We start from the raw sequence: 18,881 nt of genomic DNA on the forward strand, positions 1-18,881 counted from the left end.
CTCCCTCCCTCCTCACACACACACACACATCTTGTCTTCAATATGACTATGTCTGATAACTCTTGCTTTAATAAAAATTCAGCTAACGTTTATATGCCATTTTAGAGATTAATATGCAATAAGATCTCATTATAAAGTACTCTGATATATTATAAATTTATATATAGTCAGAAATTACTGTTCCCCTTGCAAATAGTGACATGTAATACATCTCATTTACTTTGGCGTAAGTATTTAATTTGTTCTTAGGTACAGGTATTATAATGACTTTCTACTGAAACGCAATATTGAAATTTAAAAAGGTGGTTGGTTAGGCTGACATTGATTGATGAGTTACTTGCATGGATTATGCATCTATTCTGAAATCTTTCCATTCTTTGAAGAAATAGGTAACCTGAATAGAGATGGAGAGAAATTAGATGCAGTTTGCCACAACATTATTGTCCAAAGGAAGGGATCGGTGGTGATTATTAAAGACATCTTGGAAATGATGAGTAGTTAAGCCCATTACCTTTCTTGACTGACATACTAAGATGTGATGAAATGGAAGGCAGATGCCGTTAACTGTATTGATTTCACATCTAATTTCCATTGTTGAACATTTGTGTCTCCCTTTTTCTTTCTCTCTCTCTTTCTAATGTGCATATAATAAATCAGATGTAAAAATATGTTATTCTTAACTATACTTTATGATATGAATCTGAATAAGAAAGTATAACGTCATGCATATATACATACAAACATACTTCCAAAATTAATATAAAACACAATATATTAACTACAAAACTACATTAAAGCTATAAATCAAAGGGAAACTGTTCAGAAATTTATGAGTTTGAATTTATAGCACTATTGTGAAGAAGAGTAAGCATTTAATAGTTTATGTGAAAAAATAGTCTTGGTTCTAGCCATGAATGCTGTGAGGAAGAATATCCCACAGGCAGGCAGTGTTTGGGTCTGGATAAAATAAATAATTATGTAGATGATAAAAATATGATTTGATGGTGATTCTTTGATGTCTTGATGTTTATACTTACTCAGAACAGCGTAGGTTATTATATTTTCATTTTATTTTATAACAGACAGTTAAAGTAGGAAATAATTTAATAGTAAAAGGCAGTCTTTTCTCAGAGAAAGATAATTGCAAACATTGGAACAGCCAATAGAATGTTATCATGTGGATGGAAACTGGTGAAAACCCATACAGTTGTTTGAAAGTACTTAAACTGAATGCCCTTTTTGAATTCTGATGTCTAAATTTTCTGCTTGAAATTCTAGAAACCTAGGCACACTTTTTTCCTGATAGTATCTAATGACCAGAGAAAGAATATGTCAGTGGATTAAGAAGTGATCAGAGTAGGCACTACCAGCGTGAACTGGATCCAAATTATAGTACTTACTGCCTGGTGTTTTCCCATCAGTGACTAAGCTACATGTGCACATAAAGAAATTACACCTTGTGCAGAGCACACACAGGCTCCATGCACATGACAAACATGGAAGTACATACCAACTTCAGTTCTCACCAGGTGTGTTGAGGAAACACTATTTTCTGATCACTTGCAGTGACAATGCTGAATAAACCACATCAAATGAGTTAGACTACATAGTTTATTTTAGGCTTGTGATTTACGGTAACCTTTGGTAATTATATGTAAAGTCGTTCATTTGACACACATCTATTAAATACTGTCTGTATACCTAGCATTGTGCCTATTCCTGTGGAGAAGAGAATTTATTTTATTATTTGGGAAACTAAGTGGAGGTTTTTGACCATTCTCTGGACCAAGAGCCAAGACCCTAGCAGCCATGGCTGGGCTCAGCAGGGAGGAATTTGGCCTCATGTTTGTTCTTGTGGGGTTGCTCCTTGAGCTGTCGATGTCCCTGTGGTCTCTTCTTCCCACAAGGCTTGATGGAAGTGGTTGTGAGGTTGGCCTGTCTGACCCCCATGCCCCCAACAAGTCCTAGTTTAGCAGGCTGTGCATCCGCGGCTCCTACCCTGCCAGGCAACCCTCTCAGCTCGTTCTTCCAGATTCTCAGATGTCTTGTTCTTCAAAAACTCAAATCAATTTGAATTATTTTCCATTATCCTCTTGTGCTCCAGTGAAGCAAATGAGCAGAATATCCTCAAATATCCCTCCCCCCCTTCCATACACTCACTTCTCTCCTATTCCTCCTGGAAAAGCTTCTACTCTGGAAAACCTCCCTTGAATGTGTTACGTCACACAGAAGGAATGATGGCCTTGGCGTTTGGCCATTTTTAAACCTTAGAATGAGCCATGTTAGTAGTAAGCAGTGTGCTTTCATTTTAGCCACAGGGCAGTGAGAAGGAACTCATTCAGTTAATACTTTCCACGTCACTGGGCTGCGCAGATATGCTCTGTGAGCTTCCAGAATCCTCACATTCACATGTGCCAGAGCAGGTCGCTCAGCCTCAGTTCTCCTTTCTTTGTCATCTACCTTCCTTAGAAGAATAGTGGACTCCAAGTCAGAAATGTTCCCTCATGAGCTGTTTTCTTTGTCTTTGTGAAATTATAGAAGCATCCAAATTGTTTAATTTTCATGTTGTTATTTCAAATATTGTACTTTGAAAATCCAGTTGAAAATGTCAGTGGGCAAGTTTTTAATTTGCTTCGGTTTGTTTTTCCCCATGAAGCAAAATGCCTCCATTATAATCTAAGTCTAATTGTATCACTATAAGCTTTGACACAGGGAAGACTCCCTGTTGTTCAGTATTGTCTACTGAAGGCCCCTTTGTGGAAGAGGGGGTTTTCTACAGACAAATGATCCCTTCCTGGAAGAATAGCAGCATGGGGTGCTCTCATACAATGTCTTTCAAAGTGCAACTGTTTGGGATCTAGAGGTCTACTTGTGGAAGAAAGGACGCATAAAAGAACAGGGAACGCAATAATGAACCATGTAGAGATGGCTTGGAATAGGAGGTGTCTCTGTAGAGTCATGAGAGATATACATATGTATCTGTATATTTGAGTATACATATGCACATATGCATTTCTGTATATACATTTATACACAGTCATATGTTTTCTGATTGCTGATAGGATCCAGAAGCAAGGACAGCCAAACAGCAATGATCAGTCTAATACCCTGACCTTTGTCTCAGATACCATTCCCTGAGAAAAGAACCAGAAATCTTTGGAGAAATGTGATTCCAGAGCTGGGGCAGGATCAAGATGAACCTGTAATATATTATTCCAGGAAGAAAGGAAGTGCTCCTGTGAAGGATGGGGCATGTCATAAGGACAGAAGATTAAAGGGGGCCCCACTGGCCAAATCTGGCACAATTCAAACACCCAAATAATTAAGTTCCAGGGTTGACCAGCAGACTCTGAGCAGCAGATGAGTAGATTACTCTGACACATGTTTCTATGAAAGAGAAGGCTAAGGGGCTTGTTTGGCTTTAGGAACCAAAAGAGCCCCTGTTACCTGCTGCATTAGCCTTTTATTGTAACAACAGCTTGAACTGAAATTAACCTCTAGATACAATCAGCCGGGTAAGTATCCTTGAGAAAGCTCATGCTTCTGCAAGGTCGGGTCTTAAAGACTAAACATAGAGATTCCAGCAAAACACCTGGGGGATCAGACTTGTTTGGACAAGTCAAGGTAGGGGCTGCCACCTTCAGCAAGGTCCCTGACCTTTTGCAGAATCCTCCTTACAGACTTTCCAACCAAGTCCTGTGCTTTCCCACAATTAAGAACAATAATGATAGACTATGATAAAGAAGGAACCCATGTCCCCATAACAATAATAGATACATAAATAGAGAAAAATAAGGGCTCTTGCTTATAATCGAATGCTGAGTGCCAAGTTGCTAATTCAGAAGAAGTGCTTGAATAGCAAAATAACCACCTTTGTAATCACCCTGGTAAAGGTTGATTCCATCAAGAACCATGAGTAGATGCTGACTCTAAGGGGAGCTAATATAGAGCATGATATTTACCTGGTCCTGATGCTGGTATAGTCATCTGCCCACAGATTGCTTATTAGCTGGAAGTGATGGAGCAGGGGTCAGAGTTGGGTGGGAGTGCAGGGTGGGCAGTAAATTCCACCTGGAGAAACCTGACAGCACCTTGACCAGCTACCCAACATTCACATCCGAGTGACTGAGAGAGGTCTTGTGCCTCTGGAGGTGATGCCCTGAGAAGGACAGACATCTCTTCATGTTTCATTTCTGACTGGAATGTGTAACCTAAATTCAACATGAAGAAACAAAGACAAACCCAAAATGAGAAACATTCTATTAATCAAAAAAAGACTATAGTCTTCAAACATATGAATGGCTTAAAGATAAAGAAAGGCTCTGGAACTGTTTCAGCTTAAAACAGACTAAAGAGACTGGCTGAGGAAAGGTAGAGAAATGCTACATCAATGACAACATTGGGTCAGTTGGCACAATTGCAATACAGATGAAGATTAGATAAAAATATTGAATGAATGTGAAATGCACTGAAGTTAATAACTATAGTATTCATGTACACATTAGCTCTTAGGAAATATGTACTAAAATTTATAGGGGTAAAGAGCTGTGTACAGCTTAATCTGAATAGATATGGATATATATTCTTTCTATCTATCAAGAGATAATAAATAGTCTCAATATGTATTTATATAGATTATAGGTAGCATTTATCACTACACATAAAATCTATATGTAATAGGTGATAATGCAATCTATAGATATATATAGAAAGGAAGACTACATATGTCTAGTGAGATAGATTATGATAAAATATATAGAGCAAAGTGTTAACAATGGGTATATCTGGATAAAGGGAATGTGGGTGTTCTTTGTATTATTCTCATTGTTAAAATTGTCTGTAGGTTTACAATAATTTCTAAATAAGTTTTTAAGAAGTTCTTAACAGTCATTTGTAAAGGCGAAAAGAATGCAATTGTCAGTAATAATGGTTCTCAAGATTCGGCAACTGGTGGGAAAATATGTGAAAGTGACATAAAATATGTGTTTCTGACATGAATATATTTATTCCCCCCACATGAATGTGTGAGCAGTAATACCTTAAGGCGGCTGGGTTTCATGGAACAAATTCTGAAAAATGATCCCGAGACACAGGTGCCTGGCAGATCTAAAAAGGTATCATTAGATATGTCAGCCACGTTTTCGTATGATAATTTGCTATGGAAGTTCAAACTCGCAGAACCGTAATATGGGCCTTTAATGTATAGCTGTCCAAAGCTAGGTGGTACCCAAGAACATACACGGCATGTTAAGTTAACATAGTTACACTGGCAGTGCCAAGACTTTATTTATTTTACATTGTAATAGCATGGCTATTTTCCATTTACCATTCACAAACCATACATATTTAGGTATATTTGCACAAGTAAAAAAATTAGGCACAATTCAAAATTTGCAAAGCTGGAATCTGAAGGATTTTCTTAACTCATTTTGTACCCAGACCTGATCTTATGTTAGACTATGGATAGTCTTTAATAATCCTAGTTGGTGTGAATATAATATATTTGCTGAAAATACATGATTTGATAACAGTGCAAGTTCTATAAAGCTCTGCATACCCACCATGTTAGCTTTCTAACATTTAAAAATTTCTGGATCTGAAAATACATCCGGACACAGTGTTTGCTTAAGTAAATGTAGACCTGTGCTGTCTAGCTACTCTAATGCGGAAGTTACTTATCCTTGATTGAGTTAATAGTTATGAGAGAAAATTGAATACTAGAAAGTAAAATGGAAAATTAAATCGGGCAATTAATATAAAGGAGCCAGAATTGGGCAAGACCTTAAAAAGCTGACTAAAGACAGTGAGTGTGGTCAATTATCCATAGCCGTGCTGCCTACTGGAGTGAGGCAAGATGTCCAAATATTCTCATGGTAGTTTCTCTTTTCCCTCCGCAGTTATTAGCAAGACACAGGCAAAGCCACGCTGACACAGTGGAACTTTCTCCACACTAAGAATTTTGATTAAGAATCCCTCCTTTCCCTCCTATTATCCTAGTCACTTATACTCCTTGACCAGTTTCTTCAACTGTAAAATGAAATAAGAAATGTAGATGTATATAAGTCCTCTTCTGGATATGAAAATGAGAAATAACTCCAAAATGTTACTACTGTGTATTTTATGGTTTTATATCCGTATTACGTATGGTTTTAAAGGTACTACATGCTGCTATAGTTTCCTCAAACTGTAAAAGATGTCATTCCGATTGTTTGGAGAAAGAGAACCCTCTTGTACTAATCCATTTCTCTTGTACACAGTGCAAGTTCCAGGGCCAGTAGAAAACCTGCAAGCTGTATCTACCTCACCTACCTCAATTCTCATTACCTGGGAACCCCCTGCCTATGCAAATGGCCCAGTTCAAGGTTACAGATTGTTCTGCACTGAGGTGTCCACGGGGAAGGAACAGGTAGGCGAGGGAATGGGTCCCACTGCTGCCACCTGTTGGTTTGGCTCTAGGGCTCGAGAAATAGGCGCTTGTAAGCTCCCAATGTCTAGTCCAGTGTCCGGCATATTAATTGGATGGCTGATCAGTTTTAAAGTACCTGTTATTTGAAATGTTATGCAATTTAATTGAATTCTGGTGCTAAGAGAGGCCAATGGGTAATGAGATGAATCAGAAAGGATACCTATGTTTTGTGTGAGTAGGTAGGTGCCCAGGCCAGTGTAACCACATTTGTATTAACCAGTCTGGTTCCAGGAAGCATTTGTATTTTCAGTCCTTAACCTAAGAGAGGATTTATCTTACTGTCAATGATATCACCCAAGTTGCTGTCTTCATTCTTATCTATTTGATGGTATGTCTGTCTTCTCCCCATATCAGACTGTCACCTGTCACTTGTTTTTTCAGTCTACCTTACTCAGAAGGCTACCTGCCTCCTTCTTACGTTTCCCCCCAATCTGTGGTTAGTACAGACACCTGAAAATAAGCCAATTGGATTTCATAAAGTAAGAGTGGCTGAGTCTTAGGGAGACTCAGCAGTTCTCCTTTGTGACTGTATATGTTGTTGTAAATCCTCACCCAAGAATATTTTTCCATTGATTTTTAGAGAGACTGGAAGGGAGAGAGAGAGAGAGAGAGAGAGAGAGAGACAGAGAAACATTGATGTGAGAGAGACACATTGATTGGTTGCCTCCTGCACACACCCCAACCAGGGCTGGGGAACCTGCAACCGAGGTACGTGCCCTTGACCAGAATCAAACCTAGGACCCTTCAGTCCGCAGGCCAATGCTCTATCCACTGAGCTGAACTGGCTAAGGCTCATGACTATTGAGATGTTTACTTCCAGATTCTCAGCTTCATGTGGGAGAAGTTGTATAGGCAAGTATGTAGTTAAATGGGAAAGACAGAGAGGTGACCTTGGGACAGCCTAGTTCTGAGGTCGTTGTGACGTTTCCAAAGCCTACTGTGGTCTTCGTGCTTCCCTATAAACTGTGTGATAAAGGTTTTTTTCATTTAAAAACCTGTTTTGCAGCAGTTTTATTCAGAAATAGTTCTAATTCCCAAGTCATGTTGTAAAATAAGAATCACTAAGAGTTCCTCCTATGTAATCATTCATTCCACTTTTTGTGCTTGCCCTTTAGCTCTTAAGTTTCATCTTCCTATTCTATCCACTTTTCTACATATTTTAGCTCTTCAATAATGCATATCACCAATGCATTTAAATAAATCCCAAAATGATGTTACCCAAGATAGATGTGAGTGAGAGGATCCTAGTGGAGAGCTAAATAATGGGTCTTCTGGAGCAAACTGGCTCTGATTGCTCAGTGACCTTGACCTTCAGCACCTCATTTCTGCAGCTATGAAGGGCTGACAGCAGCACCCAGCCTACCTCGCAGCATTCAGGCAGATACAAACGGTGGCAAACTCTGTCAGTTTCAAGAGACATGAGTCTGTTTCCGCTAGGGAAGAAGGAAGTCTGCTGTTTCCTGGGGAGCTATCCACTTAGGGTGCAGGAGCAGCGCTCTGTTCCCCTGAATTTAATAACTGCCTCCTGCCTGTCAGGGTCCCAGTGTGGCCTCTCTATTCAGTACGTTAGGTGGTGTTAAACAGATCAGAACGTAATGACTGTAGAAACAGCACGGAGCTGTTTTAACCAGGAGTCTGCATAGAGGCCTGGGCTTCAGTGGGAGAGTGACTGTCACAAGCAGATTTTCCAACAGTTCATTCTAAGGCCGGAGTGTAGTTTTGCGAGTAGGAGTCTAATATCCAATTTACTGATTAAACAGAATGGCTGCCATTTCGGCTTCCATGTGCCTCCTGAATAACAGTTGTTTTATGTCTCCAGAATATAGAGGTTGATGGACTGTCTTATAAGCTGGAAGGCCTGAAAAAATTCACGGAATACAGTCTTCGATTCCTAGCTTATAATCGCTATGGGCCCGGAGTCTCTACTGACGACGTAACGGTGGTTACGCTATCTGATGGTAAGTTACAGCCAGTAACACTTGACTCACATATTTGTCATGTCACTTTTTTATGTCACTATTTTATGTCATATTTACACATATTTTATGTCACTTTCACACTATAATCAAATAATATGGTGTCTATGTCAGAGATTTCATTTTCAAGGTTTCCCAAATAAAACTTGATGGGATATGTTAGCATACATTAGAATTTTAGCTACTTCACTCAAACTTTTACAGTCAAATTTAAACTTTCATAAGTCAGGATGTCCTCATAGGTGATCTTCAAGTATGACTACGGCCTAGGGGCTCAAAATGATTTTTTGCATTTTTCTTTTTTACATTTCAAACGGGCCAGATCTGGCCCGCGGGCCGTAGTTTGCCCACGGCTGGCCTAGGGGCTCAAAATGATTTTTTGCATTTTTCTTTATTTCTTTTACCACAAACACATTTGTACATGTATTTGGACTATATACATTGGCATGTTGCTTTTATTTCTCATTCTTAAAAAAAGGTAGATGATTAAAAATTTAAATGATGGACAATTCTACATATTCACCTTCATTTGAAAGTATAGCATAAGGATTTAGGCCAAATAATCCAACATTGAAAGTATTACAGCTGAATATAAAACATACACATTTAATTGTCCCGTGCTAACAGATGAAAGATTACACGTACCTTTTTAAATGTCATAAAAGAGAGGAAGAAGACTTCATAAAGAGGATAGACTAGACAAAACAGTAGCAGAGGAGAATATAAGTATAAGAAATGGATAAAGCCCTGACTGGTTTGGCTCAGTGGATAGAGCATTAGCCTGTGGACTCAAGGGTCCCAGGTTCGATTCCGATCAAGGGCGTGTGCCTTGGTTGCAGGCACATACCCAGTGGGGAGTGTGCAGGAGGCAGCTGATCGATGTTTCTCTCTCATCGATGTTTCTGACTGTCTATTCCTCTCTGTAAAAAATCAATAAAATATATTTAAAAAAGAAATGGATAAAAATGAAATGGGAAATTTAATAAAAAGTCAAAATAAAGTACAGCGGAGGATAGGATGTGGGACCAGTGAAAATTCGGGCAGGTGTAGAAATGCAAAGATGTGACCTCCATGAATATTAAAAAGGCAACAAGCTATTTCTTTTCAGCACTGGTTTCCATGTTGGTGTGTGTAATTCTATAAATTATTAATCTTTGAATATCAGAAAAAATGACTTTAGCTTATGATTCCTTGACCAATCCACCATTCTTCAATCTGGGAAAGTATCTGGGCCTATATTTCACACAATATCAGAGGGATGAGGAAGGGCATCCATGCTATTAAGGGTAGTGCAACAATGACACGTGAGTAAATCTCATTTGCAATTTCAATTTTAAAAATTGTTCTATGTGTGACACCTCTTCATTTTTAATGTAATTCTTATGCCCATCCAACTGATTCTGTTATTGAAGACAGGACAGAATATTTGTTGGCAGAATAAATTACTTCACAACTTATAATTATAAAAATAAAAGAAAAACAAATGAAAATGAATATTTTGCATAATTTATGTAGATTTCATTCACACTCTGAACTGTAAGACTGTGGCCTTATTTTCCACTTAGGTTTTAAATGTCATAGTGAGAAAGATAGATTATTACTCATTAGTCCAAGAATTATCACTTAGAAATGTTAATGATAATGGAAATGTAGAAATTTAGGAGTTAGAAAATGCCTGTCACTATATCAAAGGATTTCATGATCCTTACCCAACAAGCATCACTATACAAGGGACCCCAATTTTTCTCTATCAGATACATTTGATAGGAGAAAACGGGAACTTCATGACCCTCTTGACGTGGACTCCCTGAACATGTCTGCGTTCATCTATACAGTCAAGTCATGTTTCCAACAAAAAACCCTGCACTCTTGGCTTCCATTCCCTCCCACCCAGTCCCCTTCTCTCCACTTCAGCATGACGTCTTCTCCTCTACTGAAGCTGGGCATGGTGAGGTCATGCACCGTATAGATATGTACTTAATCACATTTAATAGTCACCTGCTTCCCAGCACCAGGCAAGCTCATTTCTCCTTGGCTAAAAGGGAGATGTGAAAATTAAATGGGCTAATCCATGTAAACACCTAAAAAGATGAGCATGACATACATCTAAGTATTTGCTAAATGTAATCTATGCCAATGTGTGTGTCCCTTTCTCAATTAATAACAAAAATTACTATAGAACAAATCCTCTACGTTCTTTCCTGACTAAGGCATAAATAGCCAGTGTGCTATCAATGAACAGTAAGAGATATTTATATCACCAAAAAATAGAAAAAATACATCAATACCAAGTTATAACCCACTTTTAGGACTTTGTGGCTTTCAATTCCCAGTACAGAAAATAATATTGATATTTATCAAGTTGTGGTATTAAAAAAGAAGTGCAAATAGGTATCCTTTCTCTTATTAATTTTTGGCTTTCTGGAATTACTATTTTGAAACTTACATTAAAATGACAGTTGAAGGTTACATATCAACTAATCAGTACCTAGAACAAAATGTGTGGTAATTTTAAGTAAATTTCTCCTTACTCCAAAATCCATTCATCTATCATAAATCCATCTAGTTTTACTGAAATTATATTTTGAAACTAATTGTGAAAAAGTGGGTGTAACATGATTAGTATATGACATGTAAATATTACCATATCATGTGGAATGTAATATTAACCAATGTCACCCCAATATATTTAATGAAATAAAAATAAAAACACAATAAACCTACCAAATGGCTAAAATTTTAAAAATTGAAAATACCCAATGTTGGTAAAGATATGAAGCACCTGGAACTTTGCTACATTCTTAGTAGGAGTGTAAATTAGTACAACCACTTTGGTAAAGTTTATATCTATCGAAGCTTAGCATATGTTTCACCCCCCATTGGGGTTTGCACTTTTGCCAGTATTTCTACTCTTTGGTATATAATGAAGGAAATGAGTGCAATTGTCCATCTAAAGACATGTGCAAGAATATCAAGCAGATTTAGTCTTATAGCCTCAAACTGGACATGGTCCAACTATTACTTGTCAGTAGAGTGGAAAAATGTAAAACAGAATGGTCATATACTATATTGTAATACTGTGGAGTAATAAAAATAACAACAGCCCTAGCCAGTTGGCTCAGTGGATAGAGCAACGGCCTGTGGATCAAAGGGTCCTGGGTTTCATTCCAGTCAAGGGTATGTACCTTGGTTGCAGGCTCCTTCCCTGCCCGGGCCCTGGTCAGGGCTCCTGCAGGACGTAGCCAATGGATGCAGTTCTCTCACATCGATATTTCTCTCTGTTTCTCCCTCTCTCTCCCACTCTCTCTAAAAATCAATGGAAAAATATCCTCGGATGAGGATTAAAAATAAAAAATAAATAACAACAAACAACAGAAACAAAAACTATTGCTCCATGCAGCAACGTGAAAGAAACTGATAATGAGCAAAAGATGCCGCCTGGATACATAACAACTCTGATTTCATTGTTAGTGAGCTCACCAGCGAGCTAAACTAATGATGGAGTTAGAACTCAGAACAGCGGCATGACTGGGAAGAGGTGCCAGGGAGCTTTCCAAGGGACTATAAGCGCTCTGTTTCTTGATCTCAGTGGTGTTTAAATGGAAACACACAGACAACCTTAGCAAGTCATACAGTCAACACTTGTGCATTCTACTAGACATATGCTATAACTTCATCAAATAATTGCAAGACAAAAGCTGGTTGTGAAACCCTGAATATGAAAAAGATTTTTAAATACCTTACAACTTTTCTCCAACACCTATTGGCTGAGTGTGCCTGATGTGCTGGGCTCCTGTTGATACTGGGGATGTAGTAGCAAAAGGGACAAAAATTCTGGTCCCTGTGGGGTTTATATTCTGTATTTGATAAGAAAACTATAATATGAACGGAAATAAATTAAATAATAACATCTATTTTTAATTATGAAATATATTTTAAAAATACTTGTTGGTGTAATTCATGAAAAACAAGTTTCCACTGAACAATTTATCACAAGCTACATTAGCTATAGCTTTTATCAAACACTAACACAAGTTCAAAATTAAAACAAAATAAGTGGTTACAATTCTCTTCCTGTCCAGAAAGGCCAGGAGCTAAGATTTAAGTAAGTACTCATTTGTTTATTTAATCATTGAGTTATTTATTAGATGTCAGATTAGAGGATATAATAATAATACATATATCATACCATTATGCTGATTATATTTCAGAAGCTAAATTCAGAGTATAGCATAATTAAATTTTGGGTAGAACATAAGTAACCTAGTAAAACATAGATATCGTTCATGTTTAAGTAAGAGGGAGCATGACAAAAAATTATTGAAAATACTAAGAGCATTTCTTCCCCATGAAATTCACCTATTCATCCTGAAGAAGGAGAGGTACTCCTCATTTTACAGATCAATCTATATTAAACATTTATTGACTGCTACTTCTATTGTGGGGCAGAGAGCTTTAATTTTTTTATGATTCACCTAAGATATATAGAATAGTGGCTGACACAGAACAGCCGTTCAGGGAATGTTTGTCTTTGAATTCCTCACATGCTAGAATGTTTGCTTTTTTGATATAGTAAATATTCATGATAAGTGTTGTGGAGGAAACTGTATATATTCTTCCTTATTTCATGAATGGGGCAATCAAAGTGCCGGCAAGAGAAACAAAATTCCTAGAAGATCCACAAAGAAAAATAACAGCTCCTTTGTTAATAGAATCGACTCACCAGATGCCATTTGGTAACCTGCCTCTGTGACAGAGGGGTTTAATCACATTCAGCTGAAAAAAACGGGGGGGGGGGGGGGGGGGTGTATTTCTTCTTTTCACCTTTTAAGAGATAATAAAGGTTGCATTAAAGGGATTGAGCAACACAAGTGGTCATTAGAATGACACATTTCATCCTAAAACCATGCAGATGCTGAAATGCACAGTATCTTAAGCCTTTAAAACCACTCCAGGAAACCTCCTATGTGTTTTTATTGGTTTCCTGGGAAGGTTATTGCCAGAAAGCTGTAATTAAATGTCAGTGTTTGGTATCACGGCAGGTGCTCTCTTGCCTAATAGTGTTTGGGGCTCCCTAGATGGATAACTGGCCCACCAAGTGAGTAGAAATAAGCAAATGCAGGTGTGTTGTTGTTTTTTAAATCTCTCCAGGAAAATTTGAAAGTGCCACCTGGATCAACCTAGCTCTGCCTGTCAGGATGAACTGTGGAAAAGACCCCCTTCTGAGTGATAAAGCTTCTCTTTCCTGACGCTGGCAGTAACCATCTCACCTTGTTTTGTTCCTTTCAGTGCCAAGTGCCCCACCTCAGAACGTCTCACTGGAAGTGGTGAATTCGAGGGTGAGTTGTTGAAATGTTCACTGTTTTGTTACCTGTGGACACATGACCTTTGCTCACTCACCCACTGTGCAGGGTGAATGGTGTGCCCACGTAAAGAAATGTCCAGAAGGGTGTCATTGTTCCTGCATCTTCTTAGACCACACTTGAATTCATTATAAGGAGAATGTGTATACTTTTACACTTAATTTTATAAGTGTTATAACAATAAAAGGCTATTCCACCAGGAAGAAAAAGTTCTATTTACTGATACTCCCCAGTAGAGGCCATCATATGCAAGCTGGAACACCTGAATATAGGAATGAGTAAGACAATTGAAAGAGAGGGATAAGGCAAGGCTTTGTTTGCTGAAAGATTAATTAGAATTGAATGCTTCATCGCCATCTCTATGCTTCCCTTATGTCTATAGACAGTGATGGCATTCGTGAGGTCCAAAAAGGTTGTATTTATGAAGCAACATTACCCAGTGGCCAATGTTTCCTGACCTGGGAAGTGGATATAATTTTCAAAAGGATTTAAGTTAGGCTAGTTATATCTGAAGAAAAGAACCTAAGGCCAAACTTTAGTTTTCTAGAAACATCTTATTTCAAGTGTGTCTCAGTCCAAACCCTATAGAAGAGAGAAGCAAACAAGGATCTGTCAGGCTTGACTCTGTTGTGACCTGCTGTGTGCTCTCTGGTTGTGTTCACTGCTCCTGGCCTTAGAGCGGGATTGGCCTCACTGGTCTCTAAGCTCTGGACACAGCAGGGGAATTCTGTGGGTCTGGGAGACATTCATACTCGGGTGTTTAATCCTGGCTTTCCCTTTTAGTATCTGTATGTGATCTTAGAAAACTTTCCAAACTCATCAAATGTCAGTTTCTCTATTCATGTAGTATGGGTAGCAATGCCTTCCTTGTTGGTTTATCATGAGGAAATAGTAGCATAACATATACAATAGGCCAACTTAATGTCAATAGCGACTACTTCAATCATTGTACAAATCTTTGCCATATTTTGCAAAAATCTCTGATGCGGCCATATTTTGGTGACTTTGACCAGATTTTCCTCTCTTGTATGAATTTATTTTTTGGAGCTCATGAAATGTCTCTAAAATTGTTAGCCTCTTATATTTTTAGGCAGCGTATTGGATAAGAAGTAGTGAGATAAATTTAAAATTAGAAGGGATGAAAATAAATGAATATAGGGAGAGAAAATAAGCTAAAGGAAAATAACCAGGAAAAAAAACATCACCCTAACAAAGACATTGTTTGCAGCAACAATAAATGTTTTACAGATGCACCACTCGGATTAAGAGATTGCCAAAGTCAAGTCAAAAAGATTTCTACAATTATTATAGGTTGTTATTGAATGAAATTTTGAATGACTCATTTTTATTAGCATTTTAATCCACCTCATATCTTTCTTCCAGGACACAATATAGAAATTGATATAAAGCTATTTCATATATGCGCTTGTATCCCTTAAAAGTCTATTCAACTATGGGTGAACATCTTGTTCTGAAATGTGAATGAGGCATTACTGAGTGACCCTGGATGATGACTGTATTTGAATATGGATTTATTACTTTCCTGAACAGGGAATTCCTAGATTGTAAAACTGACTGTTTCTATCTATCATCTACCTACCTACCTACCTACACACACACACACACACATTTTCTATCTATCATCTACCTACCTACCTACACACACACACACACACACACACACACACACACAAATATCACAGCCCATACTCTTCTATAATATGTGATGGAAACACCCCTGCTTTCATCCCTCTTGTAATTACCTGGGAACATTGCACTGCTAGGAAATGTAACTTGCTTGGAGCTTTGCAGAGTAAATACAGTTGGCCAGATGCTGGAATGCCTCTTCCTTCCCTCTCGCGCCCTCTGTGATCTTATTTCCTAGCTTTTGAGAAATTATAAATTATTTTCTTGGATTGTTGCCTAGAGAAAAGAAACTGGATGATCTAAACACTCTTTTATCATTTCCAATATCTTGATGCAGAGAAAGATAAAAACAACATTCTATTTTGATAGTCATCTTTTGTTTGAAACAATAGTTCTCAAATGTACTAATATTTACTCTTGACTAATACCATTTCAAAGAACATAATTTATTTAAAAAGAAACATTGTTGAATGAGTATTGTATTCTTTTAGACTAATAGAATTATGACTTTTAAGTTATTCTTTTCACTTATAATTTTTATGTAATATAGAAGGAACAGTCAGATTTTAAAATCTGCGGTTATATTTATATGGTAAATCTATATCAAATTTGCAGTTATATGCCCTAGCCAGTTTGGCTCAGTGTATAGAGCAGTGGTTCTCAACCTCTGGCCCTTTAAATACAGTTCCTCATGTTGTGGTGACCCCCAACCATAAAATTATTTTCGTTGCTACTTCTTAACTGTAATGTTGCTACTGTTGTGAATCGTTCAGAATAGATCCTGATCTAGTTTGAAAATCAGCTGGCAAGTACACAAAGATGTTCATCATATTGCTATTTAAAATAGTCTTTACAAAAAGGAACCCAGCCCGGCTGGTGTGACTCAGTGGTTAAGCATTGACCTATGAACCAGAGGTCACCGTTCAATTCCAGGTTGCGAACTCAATCCCCAGTAGGGGACATGCAGGAGGCAGCCAATCAATGATTCTCTCTCATCATTGATGTTTCTATCTCTCTCTCCCTCTCCCTTCCTCTCTAAAATCAATAAAAGTATATTTTTAAAAATTGCAGTTATAAAACATAATTGATCATTTTATAGATAAGCAATGAGGAAATTTGGTGGTGCTAATATCTTTGCACACAGATGGCAAGAACTGAAAAGTCACATTTATAGTTACTTGCTAGTGTTATGGCCACCTATAAGCCAGTGGAACCAAAAAATTATGATCCAGGGTATGTAAACAGAGAGTACCTTATGCATTTAGGAAAAAGAACCAAGGGAAATTTTGGTGCCCTTGTTCTTGAAAAGGGAGTGTAGTGGATGGGTACCTTATAAAGCTGTAACCACAGGAAAAACTAGATCCTTTTCTGCAGGGTAAATGTGAACACAAATTTGGTTTTGAAGGAAGGACTTGAACTATAGATACTAGTTTAGGTAATATAAGATGGTTATTTTTTGCACTAAAATTTTGCTTACAACAACAAATATTTTTATGAGAAAAAAATAATGTTTTACAGTATAGACTTTAAAATGCGATTGTTTTATTAAGAAAAAATTTTATGGCCCAACTGGCATAGCTCAGTGGTTGAATGTCAGCCTATGAACCAGGAGGTCACAGTTTGAATCCCTGTCAGGTCATATGCCCAGGTTGTGGGCTTGATCCCCAGTGTGGGGCATGCAGGAAGCAGCCTATCAATGATTCTCTCTCATGCTGTTATATATAATGGTAGGTAATATACTATATCTATCTATATCTGTATCTGCATATGTCTAATGCTAAAGCCATGAATAGGCTTTGCCTCTATGGAGCTCACAGTTTAGTAGGAAAACATGTGAGAGAAAATTTATGTTTTATCTACTCATACTTAACCTATTCCAACCCTTCAAAGTTGACATTATATCCTCATTGATAAAATGAGAGAGTTGGAGAGTTCACCTCTGAAATCTCTCGTGGCTCCAAACACCAGTAACTGTATTTCCACCTTTTAGCTTCTCAATCATTTTATCTTTACAGAGTTAGAGAAAATGGAAGAAGCATATTAGCTAAAATATACCGATCTTCACTGACACGCTCAGATATTTATCAACTGAACACTATAGGGTGATTGTAAGGAATGAAAATATTAAACCCAAATTTAAACAACAACAAGAACACACACACGCACACACGCACACACACACACCACTGGGCATGGATTATCACACAGGTGTAGATTTTTTACGTGCAGAATACTGGATTCCTCTCCTTATGTCACACACACCTCTCTAGTGTTGAAACCCTTATCCTTGAGCCTCAGAAGCATCTGTGTGGAAGTCATTGTGTTGCATTTCTGGAAGCTCTTTTACGACAATTAGCTGGAGTGTGTGCCGCCTTCTCTGCAGCAGTAGATTTTGTGGCTGGTTTCTTCCTGTGTCTCAAAGCATCTCACTCCCCTGTGTGTCAGCAGGACTTGGTGTGCTTAAATAACTTGAAAATTAGTTTAGTGACCATACAATTCCCTTTACCCAGGCACTACCCAAAGGGAGAACTAAAACAGCTATTCCAACTCCAGACACCAAACTGGTCATCTGGGCCCCCGATGTTTTAGCATATACTAGTATATACATTTTTAACGTTACAGAGGGAATCTAAATGTTGTATCTCGGGGTAACTAACCTCGGAGGGCATGCTTCTGAAGATGGGGTGTGACAGGATGGATTTAGCGCTGCGGCCTCTCTCTCCTGTCCTTGGACGAGTGATACTTCCCTTTCAACAGAAGTGATAGCCAGGTGAACAGCTGAGTGGGTCATTTGCATTTGACTCCATCTGGGATACTACTTGTTAGGTACTGAGAGCAAAAGTGTGAAAATGAAGAGAAGGAGAAAAGGGAGGAAGGGAAAACAAGGAGGCGATGTGAGTTAAGATGTTAATTTGCAGGCCCTCTGTGGTTTCCTGTCTGAAATTGGGGTTGTCTTCTCTTGGCTGTGCAGAGGGCCAAAGGGAATTCACATTGCTCCCTGCTGCATATAACCCCCCTGAAAACACTTCTGCACACAGGTGTTCTGGAGCCTTCCTGTAAATGGCCATCTTCCTGTTTTATCTTATTCAGAGGCATGGGCCTCAGATAGCTTTGGGGGAAAAACCATAATTTGATTTCTTTCTGAATCATCCTAAATCCTTTATAAAACGCACTTTGGGACTGAGGTTTTTGGAACCAGAGCTCGGAGTCCTCCCCTCACAAATATAGTGAGTTTCTGAAATGGATTTAGTGCAGAGAAAGAAGACACCTGGGAGACCCGAGATGATTGGTTCCCTTTAACAATAATTTAGAAACTGGCATTTGCTTACTGATGGACAATTTGAATATGATAATGTTTATGCTCACAAATGCTGGTATTTGTACTCAATCAAAATACACAGAGATTTCTGTTTGAACACGGTGTATGGA

General features: G+C 38.1%; 1 protein-coding gene across 1 annotated transcript in view; it reads left to right on the forward strand.

Annotated features, from left to right (window-relative positions):
* The window catches only part of DCC (DCC netrin 1 receptor), a 980,448-nt gene that overhangs the window by 736,117 nt on the left and 225,450 nt on the right, over nt 1-18,881 (forward strand). The window contains exons 11-13 of the mRNA XM_014538876.1: nt 6,258-6,406; nt 8,286-8,424; nt 13,732-13,781. Coding sequence (XP_014394362.1) covers nt 6,258-6,406; nt 8,286-8,424; nt 13,732-13,781 — 338 coding nt within the window. The remainder of the gene's footprint in view (nt 1-6,257; nt 6,407-8,285; nt 8,425-13,731; nt 13,782-18,881) is intronic.

The sequence above is a fragment of the Myotis brandtii genome, unplaced genomic scaffold, assembly GCF_000412655.1.
Source record: "Myotis brandtii unplaced genomic scaffold, ASM41265v1 scaffold200, whole genome shotgun sequence".
NCBI classification, from domain to species: domain Eukaryota; kingdom Metazoa; phylum Chordata; class Mammalia; order Chiroptera; family Vespertilionidae; genus Myotis; species Myotis brandtii.